At 37.2% G+C, this 14,864-nt stretch overlaps 1 protein-coding gene across 2 annotated transcripts in view; it reads left to right on the top strand.

Moving 5' to 3' along the window:
• The window catches only part of KCNN2 (potassium calcium-activated channel subfamily N member 2), a 71,469-nt gene that overhangs the window by 50,522 nt on the left and 6,083 nt on the right, over positions 1-14,864 (top strand). Inside the window, exons 5-6 of one of the 2 annotated variants that reach the window (XM_085213052.1) lie at positions 11,495-11,605; positions 13,630-13,757. In XM_085213052.1, coding sequence (XP_085069178.1) covers positions 11,495-11,605; positions 13,630-13,757 — 239 coding nt within the window. The remainder of the gene's footprint in view (positions 1-11,494; positions 11,606-13,629; positions 13,758-14,864) is intronic. The other variant, XM_085213053.1, reaches the window with a different exon arrangement.

Genomic DNA, 14,864 nt, shown 5'->3' with positions numbered 1-14,864 from the left:
CAGCTAAATTCTAGGTTAGCTTGCAATGAATATGCATTCAAATTGTTCAGCGCTATTGGCATTTCAGTATGAAAAAAATTACAGTAACAGAAATCTTAGGAGCTTCAATGCTGTGCAGAAGTGTAATGAGAATTGATGTTAATCCATGGGTTTCACTGCTGTTGGGATTATGGTAGTGTAAATGGCAGCATCCAATCTGTTATTTTACTGGCTGTAGGTAGCCATATTATTTTATTAAGATGAAAACAAAGTAAAAACAAAACCACGATAACGGATTATTGCACATATTATTCTGCACACTTGTGAATTAACCAAATAGGAAATGAAACAATAGGACATATTTGTCATTTTGCTTTTCACAGTACTACTTACATTCAGATGCAAAGTAATATGTCAGTTGTTTCCATTGCTTGGAAAAAAATTGAAGTACTGTTTATGTACCATTTACACAAAAAAAACCATTTCTTTTTCACAGCAGAAACAAGATATGTTCCTTTGAAAACCAAACTTGTAAAATGTTCTGACTCCTTCAGGTCTTTAATTGCTCTTGGGTTGTATGGATTTTTGTTGTTTGTTTTATGTTTTCCAGTTGTTTTTTTTTTTTTTCCAGCGATTAAATATTCTGCAGATACTTTGGAACCACTAAGTCTCTAATCAGAGTTGCATGGTAATGAGTTTGGGATATATAACATCGAGAGAGACACTCTTGACAAAAAAATAAAAGGGGCAGAGTCGCTGGTATGTTAAAACATCTCTGAAAGCTTGACATCCCTAATTACATTCTAAAAAACTCTCAGCAAAATGGCTTTGGCAAATGATGATCTTTCAGAAGAAAATTACAGAGCAATGACAAATTCAGATCTTGGAATTACTTTTTTTCCTCTTTTAATATTTTTTATTTCCTGGTAAGGATCTGAAAGATATGAAGTAAGAAACATTGAATTAATAATGAACTATCCTGCAGCCTAAATTGTTTGAAGGTAATTATTTAAATACAGCCACTCTTCAAAAGCACCTCTTGAAGCAAGCAATTTGTGTTTGTTGGGGAAAAAGCGGGATATTAAAAGAACGGAATTGTTCTTTTTTCCTATTTCAATGGGGATGATTAATAGTCTATTTAAAAGATATACCAGGATAACTGTGCAGTAATTGTAAGAAATAAAATCGAATGATATATGCGATTTGAAGAGGAGGAATGTAACTCCTTAACATCCAGTAGCAACTGCATTGTTAGACTGGTGGATAACCAACACAGTGTCCTTTTGGATAAGGTCCCCGTTGGAAAAAAAAAAAGAAAAAGAAAAAGAAAAAAAAAAAGTAAAAAGGAGAATGAATAGAAATACTTATGAATGCAGATGTAGTGACACAGATCACTGTAGAGTAAATATTGGCTTTGCAAATCTGGTGGCTTAAGCAAGGCTCTTTTGGTGTCTTAACTCCAGAGAAGGAGGAGCCCAGGTACCAATTCTGCCTCAGGAAATGCCTTCTGTGAGATGGAAAATGGACTGCATGGGACAAAGGCTGAACCTTTAATGAAGATACTGATACAGTGTAGTACAGAAATGGTGGCATGGGTATATGCAGAAATAGTTTGTATACTGAGAAGTTAAACTGAACTGAATCACTGGATTGCCTGTTCAGTGCCTTCCAATGAGATTTCAATAGGCAGTAGTTGCAGACTACGAATCAGGTGAACTATGAATCAGATAATAAACATGTCATCTTCCATCTCTTTGCATTAGGTAGGCCTGCAAGAGAGATGGATAGAAACAAGTGGCATCCTTGTTGTCAGAGCAGAGTATAGAAGAGATGAGGAGACCCACACTGTCTTCACTGTGCAGTAGTTATCACTGCACATTCAAGCAGACCTCTCGGGTTCTGGTCTGAGTTGGCTGAGCTCAAATGCAGTTGGAGCACTTTGTGCTGGTTTATGTATGCAGCATTTTCATCTGCTTGATGACTTTGTAGAGGCAGGGCCTTGGAGTGGTTTAAAGGAGATATTGGTAGGAGTAAAAAGAGGGGGCAAGTTTGAAAACGTGTGGGAAGTTGTGTAATTATTGACCAAAAGAAGAGAAGACTTTGAATGAATGAATGATCTCAGAGGATACTGAGAAGCACCTGCTCTCATGTGACACCAGGGCATCTACTCATATCAGTTCATAATTTTTATGTTTAGAAAAAGTAAAATTGGTTCTTCCTGCTATATTATGGCAATTCTGTGGAGTTTGTGGCACAATTGTTAGCAAGTAACTTTTTTTTTTTTTTTAATAATATTACATATAAAAACTGTATGCCGGATTAAATAATAGCAGTCCATTCTTATGACTGCAGATACAAGCAACTTTTGCAAGGACTGGGAAGTATTCTTTTCCTTTTATGTTGAACTTTATGTGGTGAGCTTGTGCATTTACTATATATATATTTACTATATGATTCAGAAATGAGGATGCAGAATCTTCTTGAAGGGCCAGCTGCCCGTAGTTGAAAAGCAGACATGCTGAACTGGTAAGCCAAATTTATCCTGCCAGAAGAAAATTATGAGTGGCAAGGGTATGCAAGGTTGTTGGCTGTGGCTTGTATGAAGATTGCTTTAGATGAAGTAACTGTTCTTTCAGAGTCTTGGCACGTTGTTGCCAAAATTGCAGCTTAAACGGTTCTGTTGTTGAAAAGATCTCCAAATTATCCTATGAAAGAAACACTTTAAATATGACGATTTTCTTAAATTTAATAAAGTTGATGTTTAATCTGGAACATTTTTAAGTAGCATCTTTGAACCCCTTTTATCTAGATGAAGAGCTCCTATTTGGGTAGTTACAATGTAGTCGATGTGTTTCTAGATTGTAGTATCTAAATAAGAAGCTGCTAGATAGCAGAACTGTGTTACAGAACTTCATATGGATAATGTACTAAAATTGTACATAGAGCTTCACATAATATTGTCTAACACATTGTGGGATTTTATATAAAAAGGTAGTTCTTCACGTTGTTTGATTCTTTGATGAGTTGCAGAATTATGTAATTTTTTATGATACGTGTTTTGATTTGCACGCTTGTATGCTGCTTGGTGGGTTGAATTGATGGTTGATATCTGGCTGAACTGATAGAAGAGAGTCCACTTTTTATAGTAGCAGAACAGGAGTAATAGTTTGTGTTTGCACTTAAAGGTTTGCTTAGAACATTTTGCACATTGATCCGGAATCTCTAAAATTCCTACCATTTGCATTGCTTGATGGCAAAAGATAGCAGTGTTTTGACTAATTTTGTTGATGAAAAGCCTATAGGAGTAGTTAAAAACTGGAACACAGCTCAGTTTTTGTTTCCTTAGAAGTATAGAAATATATGAGAAGCTCTTCATGCAAATTGGTAGTGTTTTGGGTCTACGTTTCAGGTATATGCTATCATTCAGTAATAAGTGATGTTAGGTTTCAAAACAGACTGTTTCAATTCCTCTTAAAAAAATAGAATGTAACTAAATAGCGTGTCAAGCAGAAACATAAAATGGAAAAGACAATTAAAGGTTTTTGCACTGTGCAGTGAAACTATTGAAAGTTTCACAGATCGGAAACTCATGAGTTCCTCTAAAAAGAATGTCTGAGTCCCTCTATTAGAAGGTGTATATTGTGCTTACATGGCAGTGTTGTGATGATGGGAAGACTGAAGAGGCCAGCAGGTGTCTCATATCCAGTCAGACCCATCTCCAGCTGCTACAGAAGGGACCAGCTGCTGGCTGGAGATAAGCAATACTGGTTGCACCTCCAGAAAGCGTATTTAAGAAAGAGAAAAAACTGCTGCCCAGGGGCAGAGGAGAGTGAAGGATGTGAAACAGCCCTGTAGACACCAAGGTCAGAAGGAGGACAGGAGTTGCTTCAGGTGTGGAGCAGAAGTTCCCTGCAGTGTAGGAGAGGGATCTGAAGGTTTCCAGTTCTGCCTCTTTCACTGCAGAGCAGGGAAGCTTGTGAAGTGTGAGAGGAGAACTTTTTCCCACTCATATCTCATTGGGATTTTTGAAGTTCATAGGCAGACAGTTACTAACTAGAATGAAAAGCAGTTGTCCCATGATATCTTCATTTTACATAAATATGACTGGAGCTGATTGTTATAGGATAGATAACCTGTACTTTTTTTTGAAAGTATATAAGTTGGTTTTGTTTCATCTGCAATAACTTCAGATTTAACACAGGAACATTGGTATACTTTTTTTACACGTATTTTTAGGAAAGTTTTGTATTTACCATACGTTTTGGGCAAGAACGTCATGATTAGGTATCATTCTGAATTATTGAACTAATGTTTCCCATCAGCTTTGTAGGCTGATGAGCCTGCTTGTTAAGTGCAATGGGATTTTGCCTCCTTGCTCAGTAAAAAGTTTTTTTCATCTTAAGTATGCAGCATCATGATTGCCAAAAGGGAAGTTTTGCTTTTATGGCCACTGCGAGTTTCCCAGGAACCCAGCCACCACAGTGCATTCAGTTACTGGACTTGTCTGAGTTAGCAACACTGCCATTTACAGGTTCCTTCTTAGAAGTGAGATTGTATTTCTTTTCTCCAGAAGCCTTTCCCTGTACTCAACTTGCATTACTAAAGAAGAGTTCACTTCATCCTCCATTGCCACTTCCCCTTACTGCGTAGGAACATTTAATCAATTTCAATTATTTTTGTATGACATGAAATTCTCATTATTTATTTATTGCAGCATTGCTGAAAACTTTATGGGCTAATGGGAAGTAAAGGAATCTGCTCATCTGCTGTTCATGGATGAGAGATTTATAATCCAACAGAATTCTAGCTGCAGTGCAAACTCCCCTGAAGACAATAGTAGCAATGCAAATACTGAATATATGAAAACATAAATAATACAAAACTATTTTCAGTCATATTTTTGACTGAGACAGTATAGTTTTTGTCCTATTACTCATCTTCCTTTGGTTCAGTGTTGCAAAGTTACACATCTCTCCCAGTGAATGCTGACAAATGCAAAATACATTCATGCAACACCTCTTCCATAGCCTCTGTCTTGTGGATGGAGTCCTCGCTCAACTTTTCCATTGCTTGTTTTGGATATATATATATTTTTTTTACTTCAAGCAAGATTTTTTTTTCCCTTCCCTTTGTGGTCCACTAATTCCACCTTCCAGAGAGCCACATGAACAGACTTATAATGTATATTATATATTATATACATTATACTTATAATGTATATTATATATATGACTTCCAGACTGTTGTAGAAATTTCACTGTTGTCTTGTAAATGTATTTTGGAACCTTACCGAAGAAAGAACCAACTGGAAATGCCAGATGCATTTACTTGAAGTATAGGGTTTCTCTGAATCACAGCCTTCTGAACTGCTGTTGTTTCCAGTGCAGTTTATCAGCCAGTGTTATCTCTCCTTGTCTTAGATTGTGAAAGAGATAACAAAAGTAACCACCAAACATAACCCTGTAGTTGCAGATACTTCAAGAACCTCTCTGTTTTTCACTGCAGCAGTGCCCTTGTGGGCACTAATTGCAAGCGCTAGGTTTTATTACCTCTTAATCTGAACTCTGCAGTTTTGGAGTCACTTTGTGTTGTGTCAGTTGAGTGGTAGGAAAGGCATGATCTCAGCCGAAACTTCATAACCTCACTATCATCAGATCTGATTTCTGTCATGTTAATCACTCTGGGCAGCAATAGATTTTACCTCTAGCTGACAGGACTATGTCTGCTGTGGTTTGCCATATTGTACAATTTCCTATTGGAACTAGAAGTTAGTCAGCTTTGGACAGGCAATCCTGATAGGGACGTAAAGCTGAGGGTGAGCTGCTTCAGTGAAGAGAATGATAGAGGGCAAAAGGCACATCATCTGCTATATGTAAGAATGCATTAATGCATAAGCTCAGCAGGATTTAGAGGAGAAAAAAGACAGTCAGGTCTGGCATTATGATGTGTACATAATCTTTAATGATGTTGGTTAATACCCACCATATTTATTTATTGTCATTTACAGTACTGCAATCTTTCAATACTTTAAACATGTTACCCTATTGATACTGTATTAAAATACTAGAAATAAGATATTCCCAATTCCTGAACAGCTCAGCATCTTAGTGATGTAAAATGGGGAACGAGGAGGTGGTATCTAAATAGGTGATCTTAGCATAGCAGGAATCCTCAGTATTGTTTTGTTTGGATTTGGAGTAATAGCCTAAAAAAGGCTGGAATGCATGGTAGGGGAGCATGTAACTTGAAAGAAAACTACATATTAGATTTGGGCTTTTTGGGGAGAAGCTTTTCTTAACCAAGGGACAGTGCAAAGGTTTTTGGCTGAAAAGGGGATTATCAGAACTACAATACATTGCTTCCATACTGATGAGTTGGAAGAGCCTAGTGGTGTAAAATACTGAAACTGAGGTTAAACATTCCATGTATGATGCCATTGAGAAGGGAATTTGCTTTATTCAAGCAGATGAAGCAGTGCTTAGAAAAATTCAGATCTAAATACCAAGAAGAGAGTTTTAACTGTCAGAGCAGTTAGGGAATGCAGCAGATTGAGGTCTAATGGCAAAGTGAAAGGCAGTGTCAAGTCATAGTTACTTTGTTCTGAAGAGAATATTTAGGATTTTTTTCAGCTGGTAAATTTAAAATATAACTTCAAATTCAATTAATTTCACCTTTTTTTTTTTTTTTTTTTTGTAATAGCATAAACATGTCAAAAAGCCAGTGCCTGTTGACATACTGTATTTTTTTGTCTCAACTTAGTCCATTCTTCCACTTTTTCAGTCATCATCTAGGCTTGTAAAACTAAGAAAATAAGTCTACAAGAATTTAACAAGTTTGTAAGTACATATATGAGTCCACATATGTATAACCACACACACTTCTATTCATGCAAATTTGTTTTGACTATATGCAATAAAAGTAGCTAAGGAGAGCTTTCCTGGATTACTGCTTACTTACGTGAGCATCTAAACTTGAGTCATCATTCTTTGTTCCAGATAGGATAGCATGCTTAGAATATTAGATACAAAGAGTGTCCTGAAGTTGTTCACAGATAAAGCAAAATGTTTTCATACAGGACTGCAGCTACAAGGTTTGGCAATCAAAGAGAGTTCTGCCCGGTGTAAAAGGCTGTAAATCTTATGCTTCAAGGTTTTACTGATCATAAATGCAAGTTTTAAATTAAAAAGAGAGATCTGATGATCAAAAGGATGTAGATATGATACCACTATGCAGTCAAATCCAGGCCAACGTTTGTTGTTCAGCCCATTTGAAAGACCGAGGATGTGTTGTCTCTATTTTCAGACTTTGTACTTTGTGAACACCAGCAGAGAATCTTTTATATCAATCAAGCATTCAGAAGATCTGTGTCTGTCAATGGTAGATCTTTACAACAATAATATAGGCTTTACTCAGTTCATTAGCAGAGTCTTTGTCATTTTAGAGAAGCCAGTTTTCAGCTCTTATCTTTTATGCTTCTCCTGGTTTGGTAGTTAAGTTTGTTCAGCTAGCACATTTTTGTGAACCTAATCAGATTCAACAAGAGGAAATGCAAGGTGTTGCACTTAGATTGGGCCAGTCCGAGGTATGTAGCACCACAAATTGAGAGCAGAGCTATGGAGAAGGGTTTAGGGATTCTGGTGAGTGAAAAGCTTGATTTGAGCCATCAGTGTGTGCTCACAGATGGAAGGCCGACAGTGTCCTGGCCTGCATCTCATGGAGTCCCATGGAGTCCAATACAAGAAAGGTGTGGAGCTGTTGGTGGGGGTTGGAGGGCCACAAGGATGATCACAGGGCTGGAGCACCTCTCCTGTGGAGAAAGATTAGGCAGCTGAGAGCGTTCAGCGTGGAGAGGAGAAGGCTCTGGGGAGGCCTCATTATGGCCTTCCAACACTTGAAGGGAGATTATTAATATGAGGGAGACTGTCTTTCTGCCCAAACTGATAGTGATATGCCAAGAAGGAATGGTTTTAAACTGAAAGAGGGGAGATTAATGTTAGATATTAGGAGGAGATTTTTCACACAGAGAATGGTAAGGTGCTGGATCAGGCTCCCCAGAGATGTTGTGGATGCGTCATCCCTGAAGGTGAGGTTGGATGGAACTCTGGGCAGCCTCATGTATTGCTTAGCAACCCTGCCCATGGCAGAGGGGTTGGAAGTAGATGATCTTTAAGATTCCTTGCAATTGAAGGCATTCTGTGATTCTGTGATTTTTCTGGAGAGCAGATTAGTTTTTAAACTTTACGGTTGCTAACTCTTTTTCATACAGCATGTGAAAGAAATGCTGGATGGTTAATTCTGTTTTATCTACTTGCATGTTTCTAGCAAATGGAGCAAGTTAGCTACATGCTCAAACCTTCATCGTGCGAAATTTTTCTGCAGTTTTGAGAAACTGTGAAAGCTAAAAAGCGAAGAGGGGTAATTGCATCTAAAATGCTGCACGGTTGCAAGAATCTGTTCTGGTGGTAATGAAGACAGTAGCCCATATGTGCCATTGAGGGAGCTTTCATAGCATGCCAGTGACACTATTTCACTGCTGCAGGGGCTCTTTCACATGCGATATAAAACTACACTTTTCGGCAGCTTTTGGCCCATGTAACTGTGGTGTCACTTTAAAGAGTAGGATGGGTCCTAAAAGCCTAATTGCAACTCAAACCGTGTTCTTTCTGCCTGTTACCTTTCCTCCAGATTTTTTATTTCGGGGGCAGAACATATGGGGATTCTAGTATTTGTCTTTCCTTGGCATAAACAGCTGTTTTGTACTACTTTGCCAGACCAGACTGTTTTAACCGCTTCAACCTATTTGAGCATTCTTGCTGTAAGCAGGCAGAAATCAAATTGCATCACTGGAGCAACATTTGGCTTGTTATCCTGAGTGGGCCAAAAAATTTCTGTTTTTCCCTTTTTTTTTTTTTCCTTTCTTCCTATTGTATGGAGTTGTTCTTATTTTTCTGCCCGTAGGGAAGTGTCTTGCATTTTAGCAGCTCACTCCTGCTGTCCTTCATAGGAAGGAGACTGGAAAAGAGCTGACTGTTTGTGGGGGGTGTAGGGTACATGGTAGAGAGCAGCTCCTGCCCAGACCTCAAAAAGCTGGGTGCATTCCTGAATCCTCAGTTCCCAGTGTTAGTTGTCTTCATATTTTCTGTCATAGAATGGGATGTGGGAAAGCAAATGAATGGTTATATCTGTCCCTGTTCTGCCCTTGTCTCATGAAGAGAGATTTCAAATATATGAGAGCTTTGCTCAACACAGAGGGCTGGCGAGCAGATGGAGAGGGCACAGCAAAGCTTGAAATCTTGGGTGGAGGACAGAAGAGAAGCTAGATGGGGAAGTGCAGCAAAATCACAAGGGATACATTAAAGAGAATGTTGAGTGCTGTACCTTTGCAAGGATCAGGTCTGTCTGAGAGAGCGGATGATTTGCCTGGAATGATCTATCATTGAAATGGAGGCTTAATTGGAGACATTGTGAATAAGGAGTTCCAGTGAGTTTATTTTCCACTCTCTATGTGTTTAGTAGTGGAATTTGTATTTAGGAAGCTAGCTTCAGAGATCTGCATCTTCTGGAGACACCAAGGCAGATATTGGAGCAGAAAGAAACTGAGAGAATAAATTAATACAGAAAGTGGAAGGAAGTTCTGTGGCTGAAAATAGAGTAAGTTTGAATGTGCAACAAGAGACTGCTTTACACTAGAGAATAACTGAAGCAAGTGTAACAACATGTAGGTTGGACTGAACATGCAAGTTTAAATGCAGCCTTATTTATTTAATGTGATTTTTATGCTTTAAAAAAAAAAAAGAAAGAAAGAGAACATGTAAAGATTTAAAACAAGCAAACAAACAAAAAAAAAAAGACAAACCCGGCTGATTTTAGTAATGGTGTTCAAGTAGATAATACCTTGAGATGTATATAATGCATGCTGTTTCTCATTATATGACAAATCGCTTTTCCTTTCAAAGTGCAAAGGGCACCAATACAAAGTTGAAGAAGTGGGTTTATCTTTACTTACATTAAAGCAATAAAATAATAAGTGAAATTAGACAGCAAGAACAAAACAAGGCACGGTGAAATAAGAAAGAAGCAATAGAACATGTCAAGGTAATGCATCTAATCATTACAATGTAAGATTAATTACAGTGATTAAGAAAGAAACATCACCAATTGCCCTTAATACATTACCATCATCCAGAACCACAGTCACTGAGGAACCCCGGTTACAGCAAGGATTTGGAGAGTCTTTCCCAGCAACTAGGATATCCTATGCGATGTATCCATCCAGGTGAGGTCTCCAACTTCGCTGCAAGAGGGTCCAGCTTTTATATCATTGGATAAACAAGTTTCCTTTACTTCAAGGGCAGAAACATCTGGTTTCATTCTCCTTTTTGGATTTCACCTCAAGCCTGGCCAATTCTCAAGGAAGAACCAAAGGAGTTTGTGTACTATGCCTTCTTAAGGCATTGAATACCATGCTTATAAACAAGGCAAGGTTAATACATTCTCATAACGTTTTATTTAAGCTACATCTCTTCCTGATGAGATGTTTTATGTAAGCTACATATTTCAATAATAATCAGATAGTGCTTGGTTGTGAGGTTCACCTAGAGGTCAACTTTGGTGAAGATTATTGTTAAGGTTTTAATACTTTACACATTTAAGTCAACTTATTCTTCCCATTAACCCCTTTAACCATTTCACTGCCCTCCCCTCCTCCTCCCCCAAAAAGCACAAAAGTTATAATGGTAACAAAGATAGTTAGCTTAGTTGGACTAAGAACAAAAGGAACAAAGGAACTTGGACACTAGGAGCATGGATGTGTGCATATGCATGTGTATGCATACATACAGACAGCACCAATTAGGAACTTGGTATTTTCTCTATCCAGCTTTTACTAAATGTGTTGTATACGTGTGCTGTGTTTTAAATGGTAATAAGCAAAGTGGAAGTATTATAGGAAAAAGTTAGTGAAATCTTCAGAGGGCAATTTAGAAGTATATTAAAATGAGTAAATACTGCATTTATAACACGTTTATTTTTGGCCCATAAAACAAATTTAAAGATACTTTTTTTTTTTTTTTTTTTTTGTGCTCTAGATGCTCATCTAATCCTATTTCATCTTTTGCAATTACTGTAACTTTGAGACAGTTGTTAAGAGCAGGGTATATTTTACATTTCTTTACTAACATTGTGGGTTTTGGAAGGTGTTTTGTTCACCAGCCTCCCTTTCTTATGCACTAGAAATGGGATGTATTCAAATTTTTAACCACTGCAGGAAAAATACAAAGCAGGACTTTTAAACTATGCTGCTCACTAATTATTTGGATGCTTTGACAGTTTACCAGCCTGTAACTGCTGACTTTTTCTATTACTTTCAATAGAAATAGCTGTAGCATCTTCAGTGTATTTAACAGGTTTGAAATACCTGATGCGTGCTGTATTTCTACAACAAAGGAGAAACTTCCACTAAAAACTCTGCAAAATGCAGTAGTAACATTTTGGGGGTTTGTTTTATTGTTTTCAGGGTGCTGGGTGCACTGCACTGGTGGTAGCTGTGGTGGCAAGGAAGTTAGAACTTACCAAAGCTGAAAAACATGTGCATAATTTCATGATGGACACCCAGCTAACTAAAAGAGTAAGTCACACTTTATATTCACAACTGAAAAGGAAATGTATGTTAACTTATTTTTGCATTTGTTTTAAGTGGTCTCCTGCTCCATTCTTCTACTGGACTTTTTCATAAGCGTGATTTTGAAAGGAGGAAATCAAATGCTCTGAGCTTTTCTTGGAATTGAGGATAAATGCAGATTTTTGATGATTTGAGTATTCTTCTGCGGAGGGTCTTCCAGCTGGATGATAATTGAATTAAACAACAGTAAAATATGGTAAACCTAGAGAGCTATATGTTAAATAAATCCAAGGCATAGGAGAAGAATTTATAGCTAAAATAGGTGAAATGACTGATAAGTAAGAATTTCAAGCTATGCAGAATATATACTTAAAAAAAAAAACAAAAAACAATTCATACCTTGTGAATGAGGGAGTCTTTGCAAATGCTTGGTGTGCTCAGCACAGCATTCATTCAGCTGCATACAGTAATGAAGCACCCTGAAAGATGTTTTGTAGATAACAGAAATACTTCAAAAGTGATTATTTAACAAAACAAAATAAAAAAAAGACTTCAGAAATTGTTAGAATTCATTAAAGAAACTATTTCAATTTGTATAAGACATTCCTATTTTTTTAATTCACAAATAACATCTTAGAAAATGAAATAAGTCCATTATAGAAGAAAAACAGGTCACTGTTGAGGAAACACAAAAATGAGTAGGAGCTACAGACAGCTTCAATGCTTGCCCATGGTGAGGTAAGAAGTTGCTGTTTGAAATATCTGATAGGAATATTTTTTCACTGAAACTGACAACTGAACTCTAAATGTCCTTTAGGAGAAAAGATGGCTTTGCAAAGATTGGCCAGATTTTGAGCCTTGTGTTCATTTGTGCTTTTTAAAGCTTTTCCTTTATACCTTCATGTAAATCTAATTATCAGTCTCATAGTGTACCTGAGTGGTGCTTTGTAGCTTCAAACTTGTGACACTCAAAGCAAACGAAAAGCAAACCAAGCAAACAAGTCTGAGGTGCATAACAGATTACTGGCCAGCATTACACAGATACTACAGAGGTTTCCACATCACCTGAAGTTAGCCACATCTTCTGGGAAAACTGCAAGGGCAAGGCACAGATTGTGCAGAAGTCTCTAAAATGTGGCGTAGCTTCCACTGAAGTCAAGCCCAGGGTTCTGCAATGCACATACAAGGTGGGAACCTCCTGCTTTGCATTCTTACAGTGCCATTACCTATGCAGTAGCTTACTTTGATGCTGCAGCAACTGGCATAATGTACAGTTGGAAGGAGAAAATATAAAAATCAATAGCCTTTGCAACTAACCTACTAATTCTGTTAATAAATACTGCACTGAAATTCTTTGTTGGTTGTTTTCAGTCATTCTTGAAAGGAACGGAGGAAGGAACTGTGGGTACTCTTTAACATTTTATGGAAAGTCTCATTAAAATAAAAAAAAAAATCCAAAACCCTTAAGAAACAAAACATTGTCTACATTAATTAGGGAGATTTTTTTTTTTTTTTTCATCTCCACTGAGAATGGTAAGAAAGAAACAAGACAGAAAAATGTAAACAACAAAAACACGCTCAAACAGCTGAGGATGCTTAAAAGGCTGTAAAAACTGCGAAGAGAAAGAAGGTAATAACAGTACAACAAGAACGAGAAGAACTTTATGATCTGGTAAAATACTGCAGTGAATTACCATGCAGATAATTATCAGTATTTTCTTGCTGTAATTTGTTTTGCCACAAATGGCAGATGGTGCAAGCTCTGTTAAAGGAGGACAGGTGATTCTCAGATGCAAAGATAGCTGGTAGCCGTATCATAAGTAACAACACAGAAATTGCTCAGTAGTGCCTTTGATCCAGCTTCTGTTTTCTGCTGTTTCTGCTGCAACTTCTTCGTGTACCCATTTCCCATGTTTTGGCAGAGACATAATAATAATAAAAAAAAAACAAACACACACACACACAAAAAAAAAAAACCATGACATAATAATATTTTTTTGTCAGGTTGGTGTTTTTCTTTTATTAAACAGGTGAAAAATGCAGCTGCCAATGTACTCAGGGAAACATGGTTAATTTATAAAAACACAAAGCTGGTTAAAAAGATAGACCATGCAAAAGTAAGGAAGCATCAACGCAAATTCTTGCAAGCTATTCATCAGTAAGTACTATTTTGTTTTGGTTTTCCTTTCCAGCTGTTTTCTCTCCTTTTTCCCCTCCTTTTCTCTATTTCTTTTAGTTTCTATTTCCTAATCTCTCTCCCTTTTCACAAAATATTGTTCTCGAGTTTTTTATTTGAGATTGACAAAAATAAGGTTTTACTGTATACCTGCTTACAACAGAAGGTATGTTAACTCTGTATGCCCAACACAAGTTAAATCAGAGTTGTTTGTAGTTTTGTTAGTTTCCCATGCTTCCTGAAATAGCTAAGACATATTTTTCTTTTGCCACTGTAACTGTCCTTTGTTGTTATGTATTTGTTTACAGGTAGTAAGATACAAGCTACAACAGATAGAAGAAAAGAAAAAAAAAAAATCATTCGTAGATTTGGTAATTTCAGATCAGAATGATATAGTAGAAGAGAGGCTATGATTATGTATGTAGTATTTAATTAAGAGTATGCATCAAGCTTCCTTTTTATAGCTTAACAGCAGTTTGCTTCTGTTTCCTCAGTAGAGGATATCAGGTGTTGGTGTGTAAGGTATGAACCCAATATACAGAAAATTATCATATTCCAACAGACATTGTACAACCCTTGAATACCTCTGCTGTAATTCCAATGAGTTCTTCCTCCCTAATGAACTCCCAAAGGTTTGAAGACAAGCATGAGGACTGTGAGCAGTAATATAATAATGCCAGACTTTAAGTATTCAACTGAAATTCATAGTATGTATTTGCCATAAAGCACATAAAGCTCAACAGACCTCTGTGATGATTCCATTACTCTTTGGATACATGGGAGGAGGGGGAGAAAGAGTCTTTTGTCCCCAGGAACTACGAGCTCATCCTAAGAAGTGGTCAGCACTCATGTTACTATTTGTCCGTTCTACTAGATGACTGCATCTGGTCTGAGGAAGCCATTTGTTGTATGGCCTATGAAATGGGTTTTCTGAGATCCTTGGGGAAATGTAGATCAAGTATTTAAGGTTCATTTTGAACTGATATTTTGGTAAGTTCTCACTGTGAGTCTATGTGAGCTAGCTTGCAAGGAGAGTGTCCATGTGATCCACTTCAGTGCAGTAAAAGGATTCCTGGCTCATCTTCCATG

The sequence above is a fragment of the Meleagris gallopavo genome, chromosome Z (genome assembly GCF_905368555.1).
Source record: "Meleagris gallopavo chromosome Z, MGAL_WU_HG_1.1, whole genome shotgun sequence".
In the NCBI taxonomy this organism is placed as follows: domain Eukaryota; kingdom Metazoa; phylum Chordata; class Aves; order Galliformes; family Phasianidae; genus Meleagris; species Meleagris gallopavo.
Note: the sequence above shows the minus strand (reverse complement) of the source record. Positions and strands in the feature narration are given on the sequence as shown.